The 20,000-nt window shown below is 45.5% G+C and overlaps 1 protein-coding gene across 4 annotated transcripts in view; it reads left to right on the forward strand.

Annotated features, from left to right (window-relative positions):
- Positions 1-20,000, forward strand: part of dop1a (DOP1 leucine zipper like protein A) — a 27,388-nt gene that overhangs the window by 7,202 nt on the left and 186 nt on the right. For 3 of the 4 annotated variants that reach the window (XM_069143389.1, XM_069143388.1, XM_069143390.1), the window contains exons 9-38: positions 449-563; positions 705-825; positions 1,301-1,420; positions 1,710-1,815; positions 3,368-3,397; positions 4,523-4,786; positions 7,374-7,902; positions 8,063-8,346; positions 8,439-8,591; positions 8,712-8,812; positions 8,971-9,236; positions 9,342-11,475; positions 11,739-11,850; positions 12,109-12,291; positions 12,637-12,762; positions 13,079-13,213; positions 14,465-14,520; positions 14,700-14,804; positions 14,995-15,061; positions 15,275-15,419; positions 15,953-16,032; positions 16,498-16,607; positions 16,859-17,008; positions 17,642-17,703; positions 18,012-18,164; positions 18,516-18,652; positions 18,746-18,801; positions 18,902-19,066; positions 19,282-19,411; positions 19,556-20,000. The exon at positions 19,556-20,000 is cut by the window's right edge and continues 186 nt beyond it. In XM_069143389.1, the coding sequence (XP_068999490.1) occupies positions 449-563; positions 705-825; positions 1,301-1,420; positions 1,710-1,815; positions 3,368-3,397; positions 4,523-4,786; positions 7,374-7,902; positions 8,063-8,346; positions 8,439-8,591; positions 8,712-8,812; positions 8,971-9,236; positions 9,342-11,475; positions 11,739-11,850; positions 12,109-12,291; positions 12,637-12,762; positions 13,079-13,213; positions 14,465-14,520; positions 14,700-14,804; positions 14,995-15,061; positions 15,275-15,419; positions 15,953-16,032; positions 16,498-16,607; positions 16,859-17,008; positions 17,642-17,703; positions 18,012-18,164; positions 18,516-18,652; positions 18,746-18,801; positions 18,902-19,066; positions 19,282-19,411; positions 19,556-19,864 (6,504 nt within the window). In that variant the 3' untranslated portion in view covers positions 19,865-20,000. The remainder of the gene's footprint in view (positions 1-448; positions 564-704; positions 826-1,300; positions 1,421-1,709; positions 1,816-3,367; positions 3,398-4,522; positions 4,787-7,373; positions 7,903-8,062; positions 8,347-8,438; positions 8,592-8,711; positions 8,813-8,970; positions 9,237-9,341; positions 11,476-11,738; positions 11,851-12,108; positions 12,292-12,636; positions 12,763-13,078; positions 13,214-14,464; positions 14,521-14,699; positions 14,805-14,994; positions 15,062-15,274; positions 15,420-15,952; positions 16,033-16,497; positions 16,608-16,858; positions 17,009-17,641; positions 17,704-18,011; positions 18,165-18,515; positions 18,653-18,745; positions 18,802-18,901; positions 19,067-19,281; positions 19,412-19,555) is intronic. The other variant, XM_069143391.1, reaches the window with a different exon arrangement.

Genomic DNA, 20,000 nt, shown 5'->3' on the forward strand with positions numbered 1-20,000 from the left:
CGTGATCCGCTCTGGTACTCCAGGGGTTGGAACGGGGAGGAGGGGGGGGATTTGTTTTTGTTTTGTATTTTTGATATGTTTCTTTTTTGTTGCTCCTCTGCTGCCATCTGCGCAGAGATGGTTATAGGAGCTCCCCCATAGGGAGAAGGTTGGTACTACAGGGACCGTCTGTTCCATGGTCCAACCAATTATGTGGCTGACGAAGCGTGAAACACGCACACAGAAAGAGCAGAAATGAAAGAGCGTCTATGCAGATATGAAATTGGTTCTGCTATTGTGAAAAAAGTGAATTAGATAAAAAGAAGATGAAAAGCAAATGTCCTCCACTGTGTCCGAGGTAACTCTGGAGTTCACAGATATGTTCTTATCTCGATTGTAATAGAGGTGTGTGTGTGTGTGTGTGTGTGTGTGTGTGTGTGTGTGTGTGTGTGTGTCGTTGTGTTTTCAGGCGATGGTGGGGATCCTGCAGGGCAAGGCCCGAGGCGGAGAAGAGGAGAGCATTCTCATGCATGACCTTAAGCCATTTCGCATCCTGATCAGTCTGCTGGACAAACCAGAGCTTGGTAACCAGTTTGTCAACGTGTAGATAAAACAGACTCGTAAATATAGTACGAGTCATACAAGCAGCCGGCCACATAAACTGAACTGTGTATCCATCCTCTGTGTTCTGAATGTCACGTACTGTTCTGTCTGTGTGTCTGCAGGACCGGCCATCCTGGAGGATGTTCTGATTGAGGTGTTTCGGACTCTTTACACACAGTGCAGAACCGAGCTGGACCTCCAGAACCAGAGTCCATTCAGCAAAGATCACACACACCTCAGCAGGTCCGTCCGGTCCGCTACTCACCCGTCCGGGCTGTTTCTATTTACACAGGAGATATTATAAAACATAAACAGATCAATCTCATCCTGGGATAAATGTTACAGAGTCACCCTGAAAACAGAATATAAGATTAATACTATACACGACACGAATTGACTTAAAGCACTTGCTACTCCTCCTGGGAACTGATACGAGGTTGTTCTTGTGTTACAAACTACCTGAGAAGAGGAGCTGATCCCTGTATGATGTGTTCCATAAGACAAACGTTGTCAAATGTGTCCAGAATTACAGTATTTGAAATATTGTACAATGAGAGAAACATTGAATTAAGACTACAACAAATTGGGCACGAAGACGGGTAATACAATTTTTTTTTAGTATTTATTCTGTCACTTATCTGATACTGTGAGCTGTGACATACTGTGTTGTGCAGGAAAAACACGAACACAATGATGCTCATGTTCCTTTTTTTCGTAGTAAACTTCGAGAGAACAAGAAGACGGCAGAACTGATTAAAACAGCCAATCTCCTGTTCAACTCGTTTGAGCCGTACTACATGTGGGACTACATCGCTCGCTGGTTTGAGGAGTGCTGCAGGTCTGTATGTTAAATAAACGTGTACATATGCACACATACAGACACATGAGAGTTATGGTGTAAATGTCGGAAAGACTAAAGTTGCTGTTCCGGTTCTGGAGCAACTTTGAGATGCAGCTGGAGGTTTCTTCATCATGAAGAGTAGAAGAGCGGCTGCTGCTCTGCTGCTCTGGTTTCGGACCATTGTGGTGTTGAAACATTGCTCTGCTGGTATCAGGGAATATGTTCCAATAGACTTTCCCCACTTTGCATTCCAGTGAGAATAATGTAAAACCTTCCTGTGTTGCAGGAGGACAGTGAACAGCAGCACACGAGCTGGAAGCTCAGATCCTCCTGAACTCTCTCTGGTGGAGTTCTGTCAGCTGGTGGACTTTCTGCTCGATATTGTTTCCTTGGTGAGACTTTCCTTCTTTCTTTCTTTCTTTCTCTCTTTCTTTCTTTCTTTCTTTCTTTCTTTCTTTCTTTCTTTCTTTCTTTCTTTCTTTCTTTCTTTCTTTCTTTCTTTCTTTCTTTCTTTCTTTCTTTCTTTCTTTCTTTCTTTCTTTCTTTCTTTCTTTCCTTTTTCTGTCTCCATCTGTATGTTTCTTTCCCTTTTACTTTCTTTCCATCTCTTCACTTTAACTTCACTTTGACTATCATTTACTATTAAAATCTGTTAAAACTTCTTGCATTCATATTCCATCACACCTTCTTGCTGTTCTTATTACTGTTATTAGGCCCTATTGTAATTATTCTCTTTGTTTATTTGTCTCTTGGAGGTTTATTTTTTGTTCTGCATTTCATTTGCTGTCTCGGGATGTCACGACACCAGAAATGTTGTAGTTTGTAACATTGAAATGACATCATGGTCAATATCAAGTTATGTACCAAAAAAAACCCCCATTCAAATCAATGTTTATCACACAAACATTTTTATAAAAAAAAACAACTGCTGCTCTCATGATGTGCTAACACACACAAACACACATGCATGTCCAACATTATACTTCCACTGAATTGTAATGACGATAGCCAATTAATGTTATGAGCAGCTCTGATCTCACGTTATGAGCTATCGCTACGTTAGCCTGGACAACAGAAGGTTAGCCTCTTTGAATGTTGTGTGTGGATCACCACAACATTTACTAACTGTCTCACAAACAATAGCAGGAACTTTACAGGATTTGGACAGTTTGCAGTGTTTATATATTCTAATGCTGTCTGCTATTTCACATGATGGTATTATTGTCCTGTATCTCCTATTACTGCTTCATGTTTCCAGAATTATTGCATCCACTTAACACAAACATATTGTTTGGTGTGACATCCCCTCTCTGCGCTGTTCATCCTTTCTTCCTGTCCTTTATTTCCCTTTATGGGTTTCTGTTTGCTCACAATTTTCCTTTCTTGATTTTCCAGCTCTACCACATCCTTTCTCTCCTCCAGTCTTTTGTCACCCCTGCTTGGGCTTTCAATCTCAGTCTCAATCTCACTCACCTCCTTCTTAAATCCACTCTGTTCCCTGCAAGTACCTTCACAAACATTCACAATTTGACATCCATGTTGACAGATTTGTCCTCCAACTCAGTTTCTGGGTTCAGTGTTGGGATGTTACGGCCACCATTAGGGTGTGTGTACGTTCCTCCTGTCAGTTCTGTGTCTGTGTGTTTTATGTGTGCAGTCCCTACACAGGTTCCAAACACCTGTGTTTTAACTCCCTGCCAAAAACATTGTTTGCGTCTTCTTAGAAATTTGCTCGTCCAGACTGTATTTCCAATCTGAATAGTTTGGAAATCCCTCACTCTATTATTACCCTGTTTAAATGCTTGAGAGTGTGTGTGTGTGTGTGTGTGTGTGTGTGTGTGTGTGTGTGTGTGTGTGTGTGTGTGTGTGTGCAAACAAAGTGTTGTGTGGCCTGTGCTCTGCTTGCTCCTGTCTGTTCAAACTATCTGCTCTTTCTCCTTGAAGCCTACTAGAAGCATGAGGGTAATCTGCCAGGTAAAGTACTGCTCTTTCCTGCTTTTTCACCTCGCCCTGCTTCACTGAGGCTACGATAACATTTCTGCAACGTCCTGCCAACATCCCTCTGGCCTTTCTATGTTCCTTTCCCCACTTTGAGTGATCAGTTCAGAGTGACTCCCTTGTTGTCATATTTTACTGCCAAAACAACAACATGAGCCCAAAGGATTGTAACAGTCATCATAACATGCTGAAAACTGACCCGGCTGTTTGGTGTGGATCTTGTGAAAATGAAATCTCCGCCCAGTGTGTACTTGCTTTTGTTCATCATGCATGCAGTTCTCTGCCACTGCAGTGCTCATATTTTTAAGAAATATGACTGTTTTAATTTAGCGCATGATTTAATGCTTATTTTATCATGTTGGTGTTATTTTTGCATTTTTTTGTTTCATAAAAATGTGTTTTGCTCATTCAGTAAAATTACTTTGTAATCCGTATAGACTACTAAATCCAATCTATAATTAGGTACTTCAGTTTGACCTAAACCCAAAGAGACTTCTTATTTTCAATAAAACATGATTTTTTGTTTTAACCAGATAAAAACAAATTCACATGAAGAGAGAGAGAGCTGTCTTAAGACAAAACGTCTCACATAATGTTTAACAGCAGCAAATGGGCACATTAACATTGTTGGGTTTTTGAAATATTGATATATTTAAAATTGAATTAAAAGGAGCTAATAGTGTTTTGTCCGGATAATTTATATCTGTAAAATTTTAACACTTTTAGATAAGCTCTTTAGTAAAAGACCCTCTGCGATTTCGCTACATGAAAATATTGAAAATCTTTGCTGAAACCATAAAACATTAAATTAATCAGTATATGTTTAAAGAATACAATACATTTGTTAGATTTCCACTTTGAGAATCAGAGGGAGAAGAAAGAACAAGTCAGTTCTACCCGTGAATGTGAATTTAATGACATTTAATCAAGCAAACTGTCACATCAACTATTTTGAAGATTTAAATAAAAGCCCATCATCAGCCTTAGCTAACAGCCTTAATACTATTATATCATGTGCACCTTCCTAATACCCAGTAATTAGACTTTAAATTCTTCAACTCAGTTCTGAGTTTGTTGTTTTTGAATTTTCAACATGTCTAGGAGACGTACATCGAGATCCAGACAGAGCATCTCCCTCAGCTGCTGCTGCGGATGATGGCGGCTCTGACCTGTCACCTGCAGGCCCTCGGCCTCGGGGAGCTCACCCACTGCCTTCGTCTCTGCTCCAAGATCCTCAGCAAAGTGCAGCCTCCGCTGGTGTCTCCTCTGGCCCTGCCCCCGGGCCCCCAGGTTCAGGGCCTCTCCAGCTCCACCGGCTCCTCGAACTCAGCAAGTAACAAAAGCAGAGACGTGGAGGACAAACGGGTGAGTGAAATGGTTCCAGATGTTTCATGAGAGTGAAAGGTCAATGTGGCTTTTTATCAGGCGCAGATATTAATTCGGTTGTTTTCTGCCACTTTAACAATGATAAGTTTAGAGTATCAGTTTATGAGTTGCCAGTCAGAAATGTAAGTTTTTTTTTTTTTTTTTTTTTTTTTTTACAAGCATCAAAACAAAAACACTGCTATGCCAACCTCTGACTTTGACGAGTGTTGCCAGATGAATTCTGTTCTGTCTTTGATCCTTCCAAATCTTTTATCAAAAGCCCCGTTGTTCCCATAGACAGATCAAATCCTTGTTTGACCTACTCGACCCACTTACCCTACAAGTTACTGCCCAGAAACCCTTCAGTTCAGGCTCTGATGGTGTGTCCTGGTCCCTGAGCAGGGCCTCCTGTTGCCTCCTGGCCTGTACTGCAGTTGGCTGGGTGGCCCTGCCGTCCTACACTCCCTCGACACGAGGCATTTGAAGACTTGTTCCGAACAAATGCTTCGTTTGGCTGTCCTGGTCCTCCTGGTCCCCGTCCAACAACCTGGTTGTTTAAGTGAAAGAGCGCAGTGAGCTGTGATTGAAAGTTCAGTCAGTCAGTCCTCTGCCCAGAGATAGATGGATATCTGGGCAGGATGGCTGGAGGGAGACCCGAGAGGGGCAGCAGAGAGGACGAGTAGAAAGACAGAAGATGGTTATCCAGCAGCTGAGCCCATCAGCCTTTTTTCTCTTTGGGAAGTAGAGGAGTAAACTAGTCTGAGATGCCTCCAGGGTGTGCCGTACCCATCAGAGTGGAAAACATCCTGCATACATCCGCTGAATACGATAACGCCGCCGCCCCCGCCCTGAGGGGCGTATAGGGAACGTGCCATCTGAGTCCAGGCTCCAGAATGTGCACACTGCCTCGATCAAAATGTACCGCAGGAAGCCCCGAGGCCCCCAAAGGATGACTGGGACAAAGAATTGTAAGAACCGAAGTCTGTCGGTCTGTCTGCAGCAGGATGCCTCCCTGGTGTACAGTTCAGTCTGCACACGTCCCTCCGGTCAGACCCAGCAGCTGTGTATTCAGCTCGTACTGTGTGAAGGCCGGTGTACACAGCGCTGTGTGTCTATTGGGAGACAGCCACCATTAAACTAATCATTAGACACACACACTGAATAGTGCCTAAACAGAGTACAAATGTTTGACTGAATAAATTCTAGGTGTTCCAGGTGTATGGATTATGGATGAAGTATAACAAATATCAGTATGTGTTGTGATGAATTGTGTTTTATAGAAAGAAGAATTAAATACCTGACAAATCAACATACTGCATCAGGTTTGAAATGAAGCTCGATTCAGAAATCTTCTAAATTCAATACCGCCATATAAATTGCCATAAAGTGTCCTGCATTACTGCCTGCGGTGTATTATACAGTCAAAGATATTATAGGGATAGATGAGTTTATAGTAGTGCAACATTTCTATGGTGCTCAACATTAATGAACTAGACAGCCACTGTGTCATCCTTCCATTAAATCACCCCTCAATCAGCTTACGCAGGTTGCAAACCTGTTGTAGGTTTAGCCTTTTGTTTGATCACCAGGCAATTCTTTTTACAGCTATAGGTATTTTAATAAGCCACTCAGAAAAAGCACAGTTGTATTTAATAACTTTATAAAAGGCTCCAGTCCATTCAGGTGAAAGACGTTCACTGGAATGAGCCTTCATCAGGCTGATCAGTTAAACCTGTGCTTTACATGCTCTGACTAGTAAAGATGTGACAAAATGTCCATGAGTGGACCTTTAAAACGTGTTTCCACTTGTGTTGCCTGGTTCGACCTCTACTCAGGACTGTAGGAGCGTGCACACATTGTAGTGAACAGGCATCTCCTCCACTCTCCTGTGTACGTTTTGTGACATCACACAGTTTCCCGTTCAGGCCCCCTAACTTTACCCGGAGTACAAGTCTGATCGGCCGGGTCACTGACAACATCTGTGTGGGCGTGAAGAGCATTTCAAGATTTATTGAACATAACACTCAACTCCAGACTGCAAAAATGATTTCTCACTGAAATAAAGTTACTTATTCTAATTATTATTTATTTATTACACTTCGTTTGAACAGTAGTTTAATGCCTTTCTTGTTTTCTGTTTTAACGTAGAGGAACTCGGTTGTATGATCAGTAGTTTGTTTACATCTCTTACAATTCATCTTTCCACTTTGGATGACTAGATGCATGTTTAGCTGCCAATGGCATGAGAAGCTAAAGAAGCGTGAATGTGTTGAGTGTTTAAACTGAGCTCTTTTTAAAGGTAGATCCATAAACAGTGAGACTTAAATACACAAAGTAAACAACATTGCATTGTAATTAGTATTAGTAGAACCACACTTGCACTTCAGTTAAGGATGCAGCGTGTTGTTACTATGTTCTGTTTAAAAAGCATTTGGAAACTAAAGGTCAGACTCAGAAAAACAGTGGCAACAGAGACATTTTTTTTTTTTAAAATGTACAAAATCTGCATACTTGCTATATTTTCATTGCATTGAGCAACACATCATTTTATTTTTTTCCTCTTTGCCTTCTCCACTCTGCTTGACAGACTCTCCCTTCCACTCTGGAGGTACCTGGCAGCGGGGATGTGTTCGAGGATGGAGAGAATCCTCCCAGCGGTCGTTCCTCTGAAAGCGGCTTCACAGAATTTGTCCAGTACCAGGGAGACGGGCCGGAGGACACCGAACGGCCCCCTCATCCCCACCCTGCGCTCAAAACGGGCCGTCGCTCCTCGGGCCCATCCCAGACCAAACCTCTGGACAAACCGGTCATGCAGTGCTGCCTGGAGCACTTCCAGCAGTTCCTCTCCCGCCTCATCACCTTGTACATTGTCCCTGGGCCGGTGGACAAAGCCGAGGGCCCGAGAGGAGAGGTCCTGCACTCGGGGACCCTGGTTCCAGAGGATCCCCAGCACAGTGATCATCAGGAGTCATCGTGCTCAGGATCCGGGATGGTCCAGAGAGAGTGTGTTGCTGCCTTCACTGCTACCTGCCAGCTTTTCCTAGAGTGTTCCAGTTTCCCCGTCTACATCGCAGAGGGCAACCTCAAGTCCTCCCCCACACAGGAGGAGCCATCTGGTAAGTGATGAAGGCAACCTCTGTCTTTCACCAAGTCCTTTACAATATGCGTGTTATTGCTGTGAGTAATTGAGATATCATTTGAATATTTGGAGTTTGTTTAAACCCTCTAAGAGCATAATAAAGATGTCCTGCTTTACAACCGTCTGCCTCCATACAGACAGTGAGCAGGTCAGACCTCCAGTGTGGCTTCAGACCCTGATGGACTCCTGTTGCCTGGCCAGTGACTTCAGCCTGCAGGGTGTAGCCATCTCCCTGCTCATGGACCTAGTGGGACTTACCCAGTCAGTTGCCATGGTGACCGCAGAGAGTGAGGCATCTGGCGGCAGCTCGGAATCCACCCAGCCAATGAGCCCCAGCCAGGGTCGAGTGGCTGTGGTCATCAGGCCACCACTCACCCAGGGAATCCTGAAGTACATCGCTGACAAGACAGACTTCTTCAAGGTAGAGATGTTGATTCAGGGCACCGCAGAGATATTGTTCAAAACATTTATTCAACACTCTTGACCTTGTTTGATCTCCAACCTCTCGCTCAGAGTGTGGCTCTTATCTTGTGGGACCAACTAAGTGAGGGAACCCCTCAGCACCATCAGCGCAGCGTGGAGCTCTTCTATCAGCTTCACAACCTGGGTCCCTCCTCCAGCATCTGTGAGGACGTCATCAGCCAGCAACTCATGCATAGTGACAAGGTCAGCAAAGCAGACACCGTCCCTCTTAAGACAGAATCATACAAGAACTCACCGACTTTTTTTTAGTTAACGCACATAAACTCTCCATGAAATCCCTGATAAAGTACATTTTTCTTTCAGAGAATTCGTCTGGAGGCCCACGTCAAGTTTTCTGTGCTGTGGCATTTAACACGAGATCTGAACATCACCAAGTCTTCCCCTTTTAGTCGCACATTTGACAGGTATGTTGGGATCTGTCGAGCATGTGGAAATGTTTTCTTCGGGTTTCACCATTACTAAAGTTGTTACCATCAACTGTCTTTTCCCTTGATTTTTAATTTCCCCCTTCTGTTATCCACACTGTTCGCCTCTCCACACTTCCTCTCACTTTGTCCCCCAGATCTCTTTTCATCATGCTAGACAGCCTGAGTTATTGGGACCCGTGTACGAGTGCGGTTGGTCGGGCTTGGCTGAATCAGGTCCTGCAGAGACACGACATCGCCCGGGTCCTCGAACCTCTCCTCCTCCTTTTGCTTCACCCCAAGACCCACAGAGTCTCCATTCAGAGGGTCCAGGCACAGCGCCACTGGGCCCAGGTCTTCCCTGACCCGCATGAACAGGACCCATCAGAACCCATCTACACCAGAGACTGTGGCTTCTCAGACAGTGAGCACTTGCATTAACTCTCTTGTGACTTAGAATAATTATGGTAAGAACATGTTTTGCATCACTTCATATAAACATTTCTTCTCTCCTCTTTCTTTTCATTAGACTTCAGTCAGATCCCAGGTGACAGGGTTGGACGGGAGGAGCTCCGAGGTCTTGCACTGGGCGACATGGAGCCGTTCTGCCTGACTGTTAACCCCTTGAGTGACAGCCTGTCTATACTGAGCCTGAGCAGTGAGAACTTGCAACTAGCTGGTGAATATCAGCCAGCTGACCAGAAGGGGGAGCCCCAGAGCTCAGACTCCAGTGGTTCCCATTCATCTCCAGTGGAAAATGGCAGCTTCGAGGAACCAGAGGGGGTCAGCAGCACCGTAAATGGCTCAGAGCGACAGCCTGGTTCCTCAGATGACTTGTCGGAGGAATCTATAGAGGAAGTTGTGTCCAGTGTTATAAAAGAGCTCATCGACAGGGTTCTGAGTTTAGTGGATGAGGGAGCTCTTGAGGTCTCATTTCCACCTGAAAACTGGCCCCAAACGGACACTGACAGCATGTCCTCAGATAACTCCACCGCTCCCCGGCTGGATATCGGCCCTCCTCACATTTCCAACCACCAGACTGTGCCGGAGATATTAGCCGGAGGCACGCTGGAGTTCTTCTCTGTCACACCGGCTGATATGGCAGCAGAGGAGGAGCACAAAGAGGGCATCACCCGCCATAGTTCATCACCTTCCATCGTCACGTTGCCAGACAGCTCCGACCCAGCCACCCCAGACCACAACCTGCAGGTGGACGACCCTCAGGCCCGCAAACGTAGCCATAGCAGCACCCAGCTCAGCCTTAAAGGGAAGATCTTGGAGAGGCTGGCAGACAAGTCTCCAGGGGCAAAGCCCAAGATCAAAAAGACGAAGAGGAAAGAGGAGGAGAGGCAGAGAAAGGCAGCAATTCAAGCGAACAAACTGCGGCCACCCAGTATTTTCTTCGGGGACAGTCTGGATCTGGAGAACTGGTACAGCTGCGGCGAAGGTGAGGTATCGGAGATCGAGAGTGACACGGGCTCACCCAGCGGGGGCTCTGGAGGGACTGTCGGGGGTGTCAGTGTCACGGGATGCAGGTCATCCTCTTCGCCGCCTCGCTTTAACATCCATCCGCTCTACCAGCACGTCCTGCTCTACCTCCAGCTGTACGACTCCTCCCGCTCCCTCCACGCCCTGTCAGCCATCGCAGCCATGCTCAGAGCAGCTCCCTCAGGGTTTGTCAGTGCTATCTCCACCACCAGCATCAACAACACCTACACTCCACAGCTGTCTCTGCTCCAGAACCTCCTGGCCCGTCACAGGGTCTCCGTCATGGGAAAAGACTTTTACTGCCCCATCCCCCAGGACTCCCACTCCCACTCGTTCCGCAGCGCCATGTACCTGGAGATCATCATCTCGCTCTGCCTCTACTTCCTGAGAAGCTACTACTCTGTGCATGTGGCAGCAGGCCCTCAGGACTTGGCGGGGAACCGGGCCATGCAGCTGACCAGTGTCGAGGTCTTGACTCTCCTTTTCAGTGAGCTCGCCAAAGCCACCGGGGGCTCAGCTAAGGGCTTCGCTAGTTTCATCAGCGATGTCCTCTCCAAGTGCAAAGTTCAGAAGGTGGTTCTTCACTGCCTGCTGTCTTCCATATTCAGCGCCCAGAAGTGGCACGAGCAACGGGTGGCGGGCGTCAACGTGGCCTCGGTGGAGGAGGGTCTCTCAGAGGACAGTGTCATCAACCTGTCAGAGGACCAGATCGACAGCTGCAGCGCCGTCCAGTCTCAGTTGCTCAGACTGCTGCAGAGTCTCGTCGTACTGGAGCACAGGGTCCTGGTGCCGGCCGACGAGGGAGGAGAAGGAGGTCCTGTGGGAGGAGGGGCAGGAGGTGGAGGGACGGGAGGCGGCGGCCCTGGGGCAGGGTTCGAGATCCTGGGTGGGGAAGTGGAGCACGTCAACCCTCAGCAGCCAATGACATCACTGCAGTACCTCCACGGACAGCCGCTAACGGCACAGGGAATGTTCCTGTGCGCGGTGATCAGGGCGCTGCACCAGCACCATGCGTGTAAGATGCATCCCCAGTGGATCGGACTCATCACAGCCACCCTGCCGTACATGGGCCGAGTGCTGAGGAGGGTGGTGGCCTCAGTCACTCTGCAGCTCTGCAGGAACCTGGATAATCTTCTCCAGCAGTACCGCTACGAGTCCGGGATAATTGACACCAGGTATTAATGTCGGCATGGATCTGATTAAAAACTGAACACTCTGACAGTACAGTGTAATGAGATGACATAGCGAGGCTTGGTCACCAGAGGGCACCCTTGACCATCAGATGAAATGGCATACTCTTACATCATTCTGCCACCTAATGTGCCAAGCATGCTTAGAGTGTAAAATTATTCATGTTTACGTTGACATGATGAAATATATATATATACATTCAAAAATGTGTATCGTTTAAGCTACATCTTCTCCGTCTATCTTCTAGGCCACAGTGGATGGCTCTGTGCATCCCTCCTGACCTCATTCTGACTGTGCTGGAGGGGGTAACAGCCATCATCCATTACTGTCTGCTGGATCCTACTTCCCAGTACCACCAGGTGAGGGCGCTGTGAACCACATAATTGCAGCAGGTTGCATTTTCACACCTCAATGAATGTCTACAGTCCTTTAAATACACCTGTTCATATGCACCAATTCTAAATGTAGGCCTCGGGTTGTATTTTAGACATGTACATCTTCATTTGATACGTTTGTAAGGTTGATCTATATTTTAATATATTGGATTATTTTCAGTTTAGTACAATACTTACCCGTACACCTGTTCTGAGTGTCTCGTTGCATCTTCTGCTGTTCAGTTACAAGTGAGTGTTGACCAGAAGCACCTGGCTGATGCTCGCTCAGGCATCCTGTCCATCCTCCACACCATCATGTCTTCTGTCACCCTGCTGTGGAGTGTCCTCCACCAGGCCGACAGCTCTGACAAACCAGCTGCTGCTTCTGCTGCCTCCACCTCCAACATCAACCTGGGCTCCACTAAGGTACATCAGTGTTACATCACAGTTCTTCCATCAAAGACTCAGTATTGTATTTACTGTCATAATTAAGAGCTGTACTAAACCTGATCAAATGTTGTCTGACAATTTATTTGTGTCACTTAATATGTTAAATGTGACATACTGTATATCTGAGAATGAAATGTCTCCCCAAACGTTTTTGGAAATAACACTATTTTATTTATTTCTTACATGCAGTTGTGTTGTTGCTAACACAACACTGAAAGGTGTTTACCTTTACTTGCTGTATGACGTTAGTGACAGTATGGATTCAATTGCTTGCATGATTAGTCAGTTGATCTTCCTTCTTTGCTTCCATCGGTTCTGCAGAACCTCCGACAGCAAATCCTGGAGCTGCTCGGTCCGATCTCCATGAACCACGGGGCTCATTTCATGGCAGCAATAGCTTATGTTTGGAATGAGAGGAAACAGGTCAAGACTCCAGTCAGAAATAAGGTAAAAAAAAATTAAAATAAAGAGTCCACACACAGTTTGATTGTTTTTATCTGTTACTGCCTCGATGCCTGCATTCATTGTTTAAACCATACTTTGTTTACATTCTGTTCAATATAGTGAGCAGCCAGTTGCAGTCATTTCTAGAAGCAATCAGAGCATAAATGTGTTGTTAGTAAAACATGATGCCACATTTCTGGTCTCTCTCTTTGCGTTTCTTTCAGGAGATCCCTGGACTGCAGTTTGTCTCCGTTTGAGTGCAATAAATAAATAGTAAATCTTTGTATTTCTCTTATTGAGTATTGATGATGTCTCTCAGGTGATTCCTGTCGCTAGTGAAGAGCAGCTGCTGCTGGTGGAGCTGGTTCGGTCAGTGAGCGCCATGCGCACCGAGACTGTGATGCAGACAGTCAAAGAGGTCCTGAAACAGCCGCCTGCCATCGCCAAGGACAAGGTTGGTGTTTACGTGTCTGCTGCTGAAGTCCATTCAATTCAATTCTATTTTATTTATATAGCGGCCAAGTCACAACAAAGGTTATTTCATGGCACTTAACACATTTAAAGTCCTTACAGCAAGACTTTACAATTTTATACAGAGAAACCCAACAATTCAACAATTCCCACATAAGCCAGACGGGAGAAAAACCTCCAGCAGAGGGAAGGAAAAACTCCCTTTAACAGGAAGAAACCTCCGACAGAACCAGGCTCAGACTGGGGTGAGCAGAGAGAGAAAAGGACAGCATAGAGATACAAGAGAAGAACTGTTGGTGGGGCCGACAATCACAGCAGAGACATGCAGATCCATCTGCAAAAGAAAGAACAGAAACTACGTGAGCGAGGGAACTGAATGTAGAGGCAACAGACAATAAGCATAAACTGAGAGAAAAAGCATGAAGTTAATGAGATGTGATGGTGAGATATGAGTCTATAGAGAGTTAAAGATTGAGAGATAAGAAGCTCAGCACATCACGAGGTCCCCCAGCAGCCTCGGCCTTTAACAGCATAACTGCAGGATGGTTCAGGGCCACCTGAGCAGCCCTAACTATAAGCTTTATCAAAAAGAAAAGTTTTGAGTCTAATCTTAAAGCTAGAGAAGGTTTCTGCTCCTCGAACACAAACTGGGAGCTGGTTGGTTCCACAGGAGAGGAGCCTGAAAACTGAAGCTCTGCCTCCCATTCTACTTCTTTAAACTCTGGGAACCACAAGCAGGCTGAGAGAGAAGATCTCTGTCAGGATGATGTGGTTCTATAAGATCTGTCAGGGTTATATGGTTCTATAAGATCTCTGAGATACGATGGAGCCTGGTCATGAAGAGCTTTATAAGTCAGCAAAAATAATTTTTAATTCTATTCTTGATTATTCATTAGCTTAAACGGTTTTATCTTCATCTTCTTCTCCCTCAGCGTAACACACTGAAAGACTGTAAGAGTTGCTGTCTGTTTATGATGACATCACAACAAAACCAAAGCACCAGGTTTTGATTTTGCATTACAATGCAAGGACGAGAACACAATCATCAATATCATGACCATGATTCATTTAAGAAAACAGGAAACGGTTACCTGAAATATATGTTGGCTGTTGTCATGCGTTCCCTCTTTAAATGCATTATAATTCATGTTTGATTGTAGTCCTTTGATTTTTATTCAACGATGGTGTCCACAGTTCTTCATTACATTGATATTATATTTTCACTGTTCTGCAGAAGCACCTGTCTCTGGAGGTCTGCATGCTGCAGTTCTTCTACGCATACGTCCAGAGGTGAGAGCGCTGCTTCCCAACATCACTTTATATTTACAATACAGAGCTTTTACGATTTAATGCAAAGCTTTCTATCAAGGTCCTCTTTGTGCAGAACCTTACAACCACCTTTCTGTATTTATGATGATGCTCCCCCCCCGCCCCCTCTCTCTCCCTGTCTCTCCCTCCCTCCCTCCTAGGATCCCTGTTTCCAGTTTAGTTGATAGCTGGCCGTCTCTGCTGGCGCTGCTGAAGGACGCTGTTCAATTAGGCCTTCCTGCCCCGGGACAGTTTCTCATACTGGGGTTGGTTTCTCTTCTTTCTCTTTCTGTCATTAACATACAGGCATCTGTTTATCCTCACAACATCAGGGGAAACGCAGTGAAACTTGCATTTGTCAGTTGATGGATGTTAGTGGATCTGAATAAGTCAGTCCGACTTCACCCTCTCCCACTTCCACATTTATCATGACTCTTCCTTTGTTTTTCTCTCCAGAGTTCTGAATGAGTTTATTTTAAAGAATCCCAATCTGGAGAGTAAGAAGGACCAGCGAGAGCTGCAGGTAGTTACTGTAAACACTCTGACTCCTGTTCAACTCTCAACTGTTTCTATTATGTCGTCCTTTCTGTTGGTTATTGTGTAAATTTGTCATCTCAATGACACGTTTAACTTTAGGTTAATACATTGCAGCCATGCAGGATGATAAAATGAACCGCAGTAAAATGATTACATTGGACACGATATCATGCTGGAGTAACATGATGTGTGTATTCAGGACGTGACCCATAAAGTGGTGGAGGCCATCGGGACGATCGCTGGCTCTTCTTTGGAGCAAACCACGTGGCTGAGGAGAAACCTGGAGGTGAAGGCTTCTCCTCAGATCGTTGTGGATGGAGCCAACCTGGAAGCTGACGTAGAAGGTGCGCTGCATACAAAAACTCACTGCTTGAACTTTATAACTGCACTGTAAAAAGTGCCTGTAAAGGCTGATAGCAGCGTCGCTGGATTTTGCTGTACAAAAGCTTGTTGATACTAATCTGACGGCTAATTTTAGGCTCCGCATGTAACATTTATGATTTATTTAGTGTCATGTGACACATTTTGTCACCTTCCTTTCTGCGTGATAACAGTGAAATCACATGTAGCCCAGTCATAAAAGCACCTAATGACACAAATGCTTAGCAGCTGACTGAAGGCCATATGGACCATTTCAAGGTCAAATCTCATTGTCACTGTCAGGGATTAACATAGTCCACCTTTAATCTGAATGTTAGACACTAAATTTAGGTGCAACACAGTTAAAAAAAAAAAGGCACTTTGATTCTTCTGTTTACATACCAGCTGCTCCAAAAAAATGCATGTGACCTCTGAATAGGTTTTGGATGCTCCAGCATGGCAGTCTAATAATCTGTGATGAAGCTGCTGCTAATGTTGGTTTATGTGTGTTTTGTAGATTTAATGCTCACAGTGATGGAGGCCTCCAGCTTCACTCCATCAGTATACAGCGTTCACGCCCTCACACTGCTGGCCGAGGTAAAACACCCCTCCGTCAGTGGCTCGCCCACTTATTTCTATTGTCCCTCTGGATTATGTCTCAAGCTGCTCTCACTCACACTGACCAGCAGTGTTTACCTGACAGTCCACTAACTCCCTGTCCACTAAGTCCTCTGTCATTATTAGTAAACCAATAAATCCATCTGGTGGCTGTAGTGTTGTTCTGTGGTAGAAGTGGACAAATGAATCAGCGGCAGCCTTCTTCCATCTCGCCTGTTTTTGTTCAGTGTTGGAGCTAATTATGCAGATGTTGCCTGTGCTTGTAGAGTAATGGGTTTTATGCTGCAGTGCTGTTTGTCAAACCGTTGCTCTGTGCAGTGGAATCAATGAAGCCTAATATTTCAGGACTAATTTGAATTTTTGAAGAACGTCTCTCACGGTTGCCATGTTTACTGAAACCATGTGACGTAAGTGTGACATCATGAACGCGGACTTCCTCGTCAGGTGCTGGCTCATCTGTTGGACATGGTGTTCTACAGTGACGAGAAGGAGAAGGTCATCCCACTGCTGGTTAATATCATGCACTACGTCGTGCCCTACCTCCGCAACCACAGGTGTGAATGAACCTCTTTGTTCTCAGTGACATTTAAACTCTGGAATGACGGTAATAAAAAAATTATCCTTCTGTATGTTTCTCTTCACCTTACAAAAAATGAAATATGAAGTAAACCACATTAAAATGTCAAGTAAATCAAAACAAATTCAACTTATTATTTTAAAAAGGATTATTAATGATTAAGTGTGAAACTGAGCTGTGTCTGTGTGTTTTACACGAAAGTGTTCTGCTTCCTGTTTCTCCGGGCAGCGCTCACAACGCCCCCAGCTACCGGGCCTGTATCCAACTGCTGAGCAGTCTAAGTGGGTACCAATACACCCGGCGTGCCTGGAAGAAGGAGGCCTTCGACCTCTTCATGGACCACACCTTCTTCCAGATGGACTCGTCCTGCGTCAGCCAGTGAGTAGATGAGGACACTTTCAGTGTGTGTGTGGAGGAACATTTACAGCAAAGGATGAGACGGAGATCAAAACACAGTAACTCAAGATGCGCTGAAGACCCCGACACTCGCACCAGTTTCACAGTTGGAAGTAAAAACTACGTTTTAAAGCAGTACTTCACCCCAAAATGAAAAGTCAGCGATTACATCTGCTATAGTTTGGTTTCAGCAGAAGTGAAGTTGGCAACACCATCCAAAGCAGTTAGAGACTGCAGTTGTATTTTTTTTTCTTGCAAACAACTGAACCACACAAAAAAAAGTATTTTATATAGAAGAAAATCACACTCATCAACAGTATTTCCTTTTATTTTTCTCTAACTTTTGGTTTAATGCTGTAACACCTACAAATCCAGCCATTTGTTGTCCAATGAAAAGTTGAAATGTTAATGTGTTTGATCAAATTGTATTTTTATATATGTGCATGAAAAGAAGCCACACTGTGTTTGCTGTCCATTTTAAAGTAAAGTATATTAATAGTCAAGAGTCCTCTAACAGTCGTTGAAAGAGAACTTCAGGGACATATGAGGGCTGAGTTTGTTAATTTGTCTCTGTTTATGGAGTGTAAGTCTAACATTATGTTCCTCCTTTTCCAGCTGGAGAGCGATCATTGACCACCTGATGACTCATGACAAGACCACATTCAGAGACCTCATGAGTGAGCTTCACGATTCCTTATTAAAGTTTGATTTATTAAAAGACTCTGGCTGCGGTCACAGATCATTTACCGGATGAGTTTTTCCGAGCTGACACTCACAGAGCTCCATCTTTATTCTCAGGCAGAATTAAACCTGCATCCAGCAAAGTCTTTTTTTTTTTATCATTGTCGACTTACAGTTTCACCCAGATTAAGTCTGTATCCCTCTTAACTTGCAAAAAAAATGCTTTAATGATACAGATATTGAAAGGTAAAAGACAGTGGCAAGTAGACTAATAACGTGTGTGTGTGTGTGTTTCTCCCTTCAGCCCGGGTGGCTGTCGCCCAGAGCAGCTCTCTGAGTCTGTTCACCAACAGAGACGCTGAGCTGGAGCAGAGGGCCATGCTGCTCAAACGCCTGGCCTTCACCATCTACAGCAGCGAGGTCGACCAGTACCAGAAATACCTGCCAGACATCCAAGGTACACACACACACACACACACACACACACACACACACACACACACACACACACACACACACACACACACACACACACACACACACACAGCGGGGATCATTTTACACAGACATGCAGCCTCAGGTGACATTGTGGCTTCGGGAGACCATTTAACCCAGAAAAACCTGATCACCTGGATCAGGTGTGGACGAGGTTTGATGGCTCTACTCAGTCGCTGCTCACATCATATCCATCACCTGACAGCCTCGTATCACGCAGCCACACTGACAGAGCAAGTTCTTACAGTAGTTGTAGTATATCCTGCATGTTTTAACACTTTAATCAAGCAGGTTTTTATTTGTGCGTGTTCAGAGCGTCTGGTGGAGAGCCTGCGTCTGCCTCAGGTGCCCATCCTTCACGCTCAGGTGTTCCTGTTCTTCAGAGTGCTGCTGCTGCGCATGTCACCTCAGCACCTCACCTCCCTGTGGCCCACCATGATCACCGAGCTGGTGAGCGCCACGCGATCCATCGACAGACTCTTTCTCACAGTACATGTGTTTCTTTCTTTGTGACCCACTGACACTCTTCACTCATACCTCCAGGTTCAGGTGTTTCTACTGATGGAGCAGGAGCTGACAGCAGATGAAGACATATCAAGGTACATTATGCGTTGAAATCGAATCCAAGCGGTAAATGAACATCATCAACGACTCCCTCCTGTCTTCCTTTAATGGTTCCTCCTCCCCGTTCTCCTCCAGGACGTCGGGGCCGTCTGTGGCTGGGTTGGAGACCACCTACTCTGGAGGGAACGGCTTCTCCACCTCCTACAACAGCCAGCGCTGGCTCAACCTCTATCTCTCCGCCTGCAAGCTGCTGGATCTGGCGTTGGCCCTGCCTCCCGAGAGCCTGCCTCAGTTCCAGATGTCAGTGCAGATAAACCGGGGTCACAACAGGCTTAGCATGTGATAGGGATGAGAGGGTCAGAGAGTCACTAACCGACATGACCGTGTGCTATTTCTTGGGATGTGTGGCTACACTGTGATAACAGTTTTAAGACGAATCGCTCGTTCTCAGGCATATTGTTTATATAAATAGATGAAAAGGGTGCTCTTTGTGACCGAGCCCTGCCTCATTACAGGTACCGCTGGGCCTTCATCCCAGAGGCTTCAGACGATTCAGGGTTGGAAGTGCGACGCCAGGGGACTCATCAGAGAGAGTTTAAGCCCTACGTGGTCCGACTAGTGAAGCTACTGAGGAAACGAGCCAAGGTATCTCACCCGCCCTCCGTCTGCATGAGGTCATTACATGATGGAGACACATGACTGCCTCTCACAAAGAGTGCGTTCAGGGATACGCTCATTAAAGAACCTTTTCTACTTCACTGAACTGGTATTTGTTTCCTCCTCCCATAGAAAAACCCAGAGGAGGACTGCTCCACCAGAACCCTGTCCTGGGAGCCGGGTCACCTGATGCTCACCCTCTACGTGATCCGCAGCATGGAGCAGCTGCTGCCCTTCTTCAACCTGCTCAGCCAGGTGTTCAACAGCAAGGCCAGCTGCCGCTCAGGTCCCGCCTACGCCCACAACCCCACAGACGCCTCCTTCCCCGGCCACAAGGAGGGCCACAAGCTGGAGAGCCAGAAGGTGTTCTGGAGTCGAGCGCGGCAGAACATCGAGGAGATGGTGGAGAAAGACTTTCTGGAGGGCCTGATCAAGACGTGAGAACACAACCGGGGGAGGAGATTAACACACAACTGATCAACACTAGTGAAAAACCTCAACTTGTACATTCAGTAACTAACAGGGAATAGAAAAAGGGGGAAATAGTTTGTACATTTTTTGTATTTATAATGATTAT

The sequence above is a fragment of the Embiotoca jacksoni genome, unplaced genomic scaffold (assembly GCF_022577435.1).
Source record: "Embiotoca jacksoni isolate LCO1_2020_lvr unplaced genomic scaffold, fEmbJac1.0.p SCAF_11, whole genome shotgun sequence".
Taxonomy (NCBI): Eukaryota; Metazoa; Chordata; class Actinopteri; family Embiotocidae; genus Embiotoca; species Embiotoca jacksoni.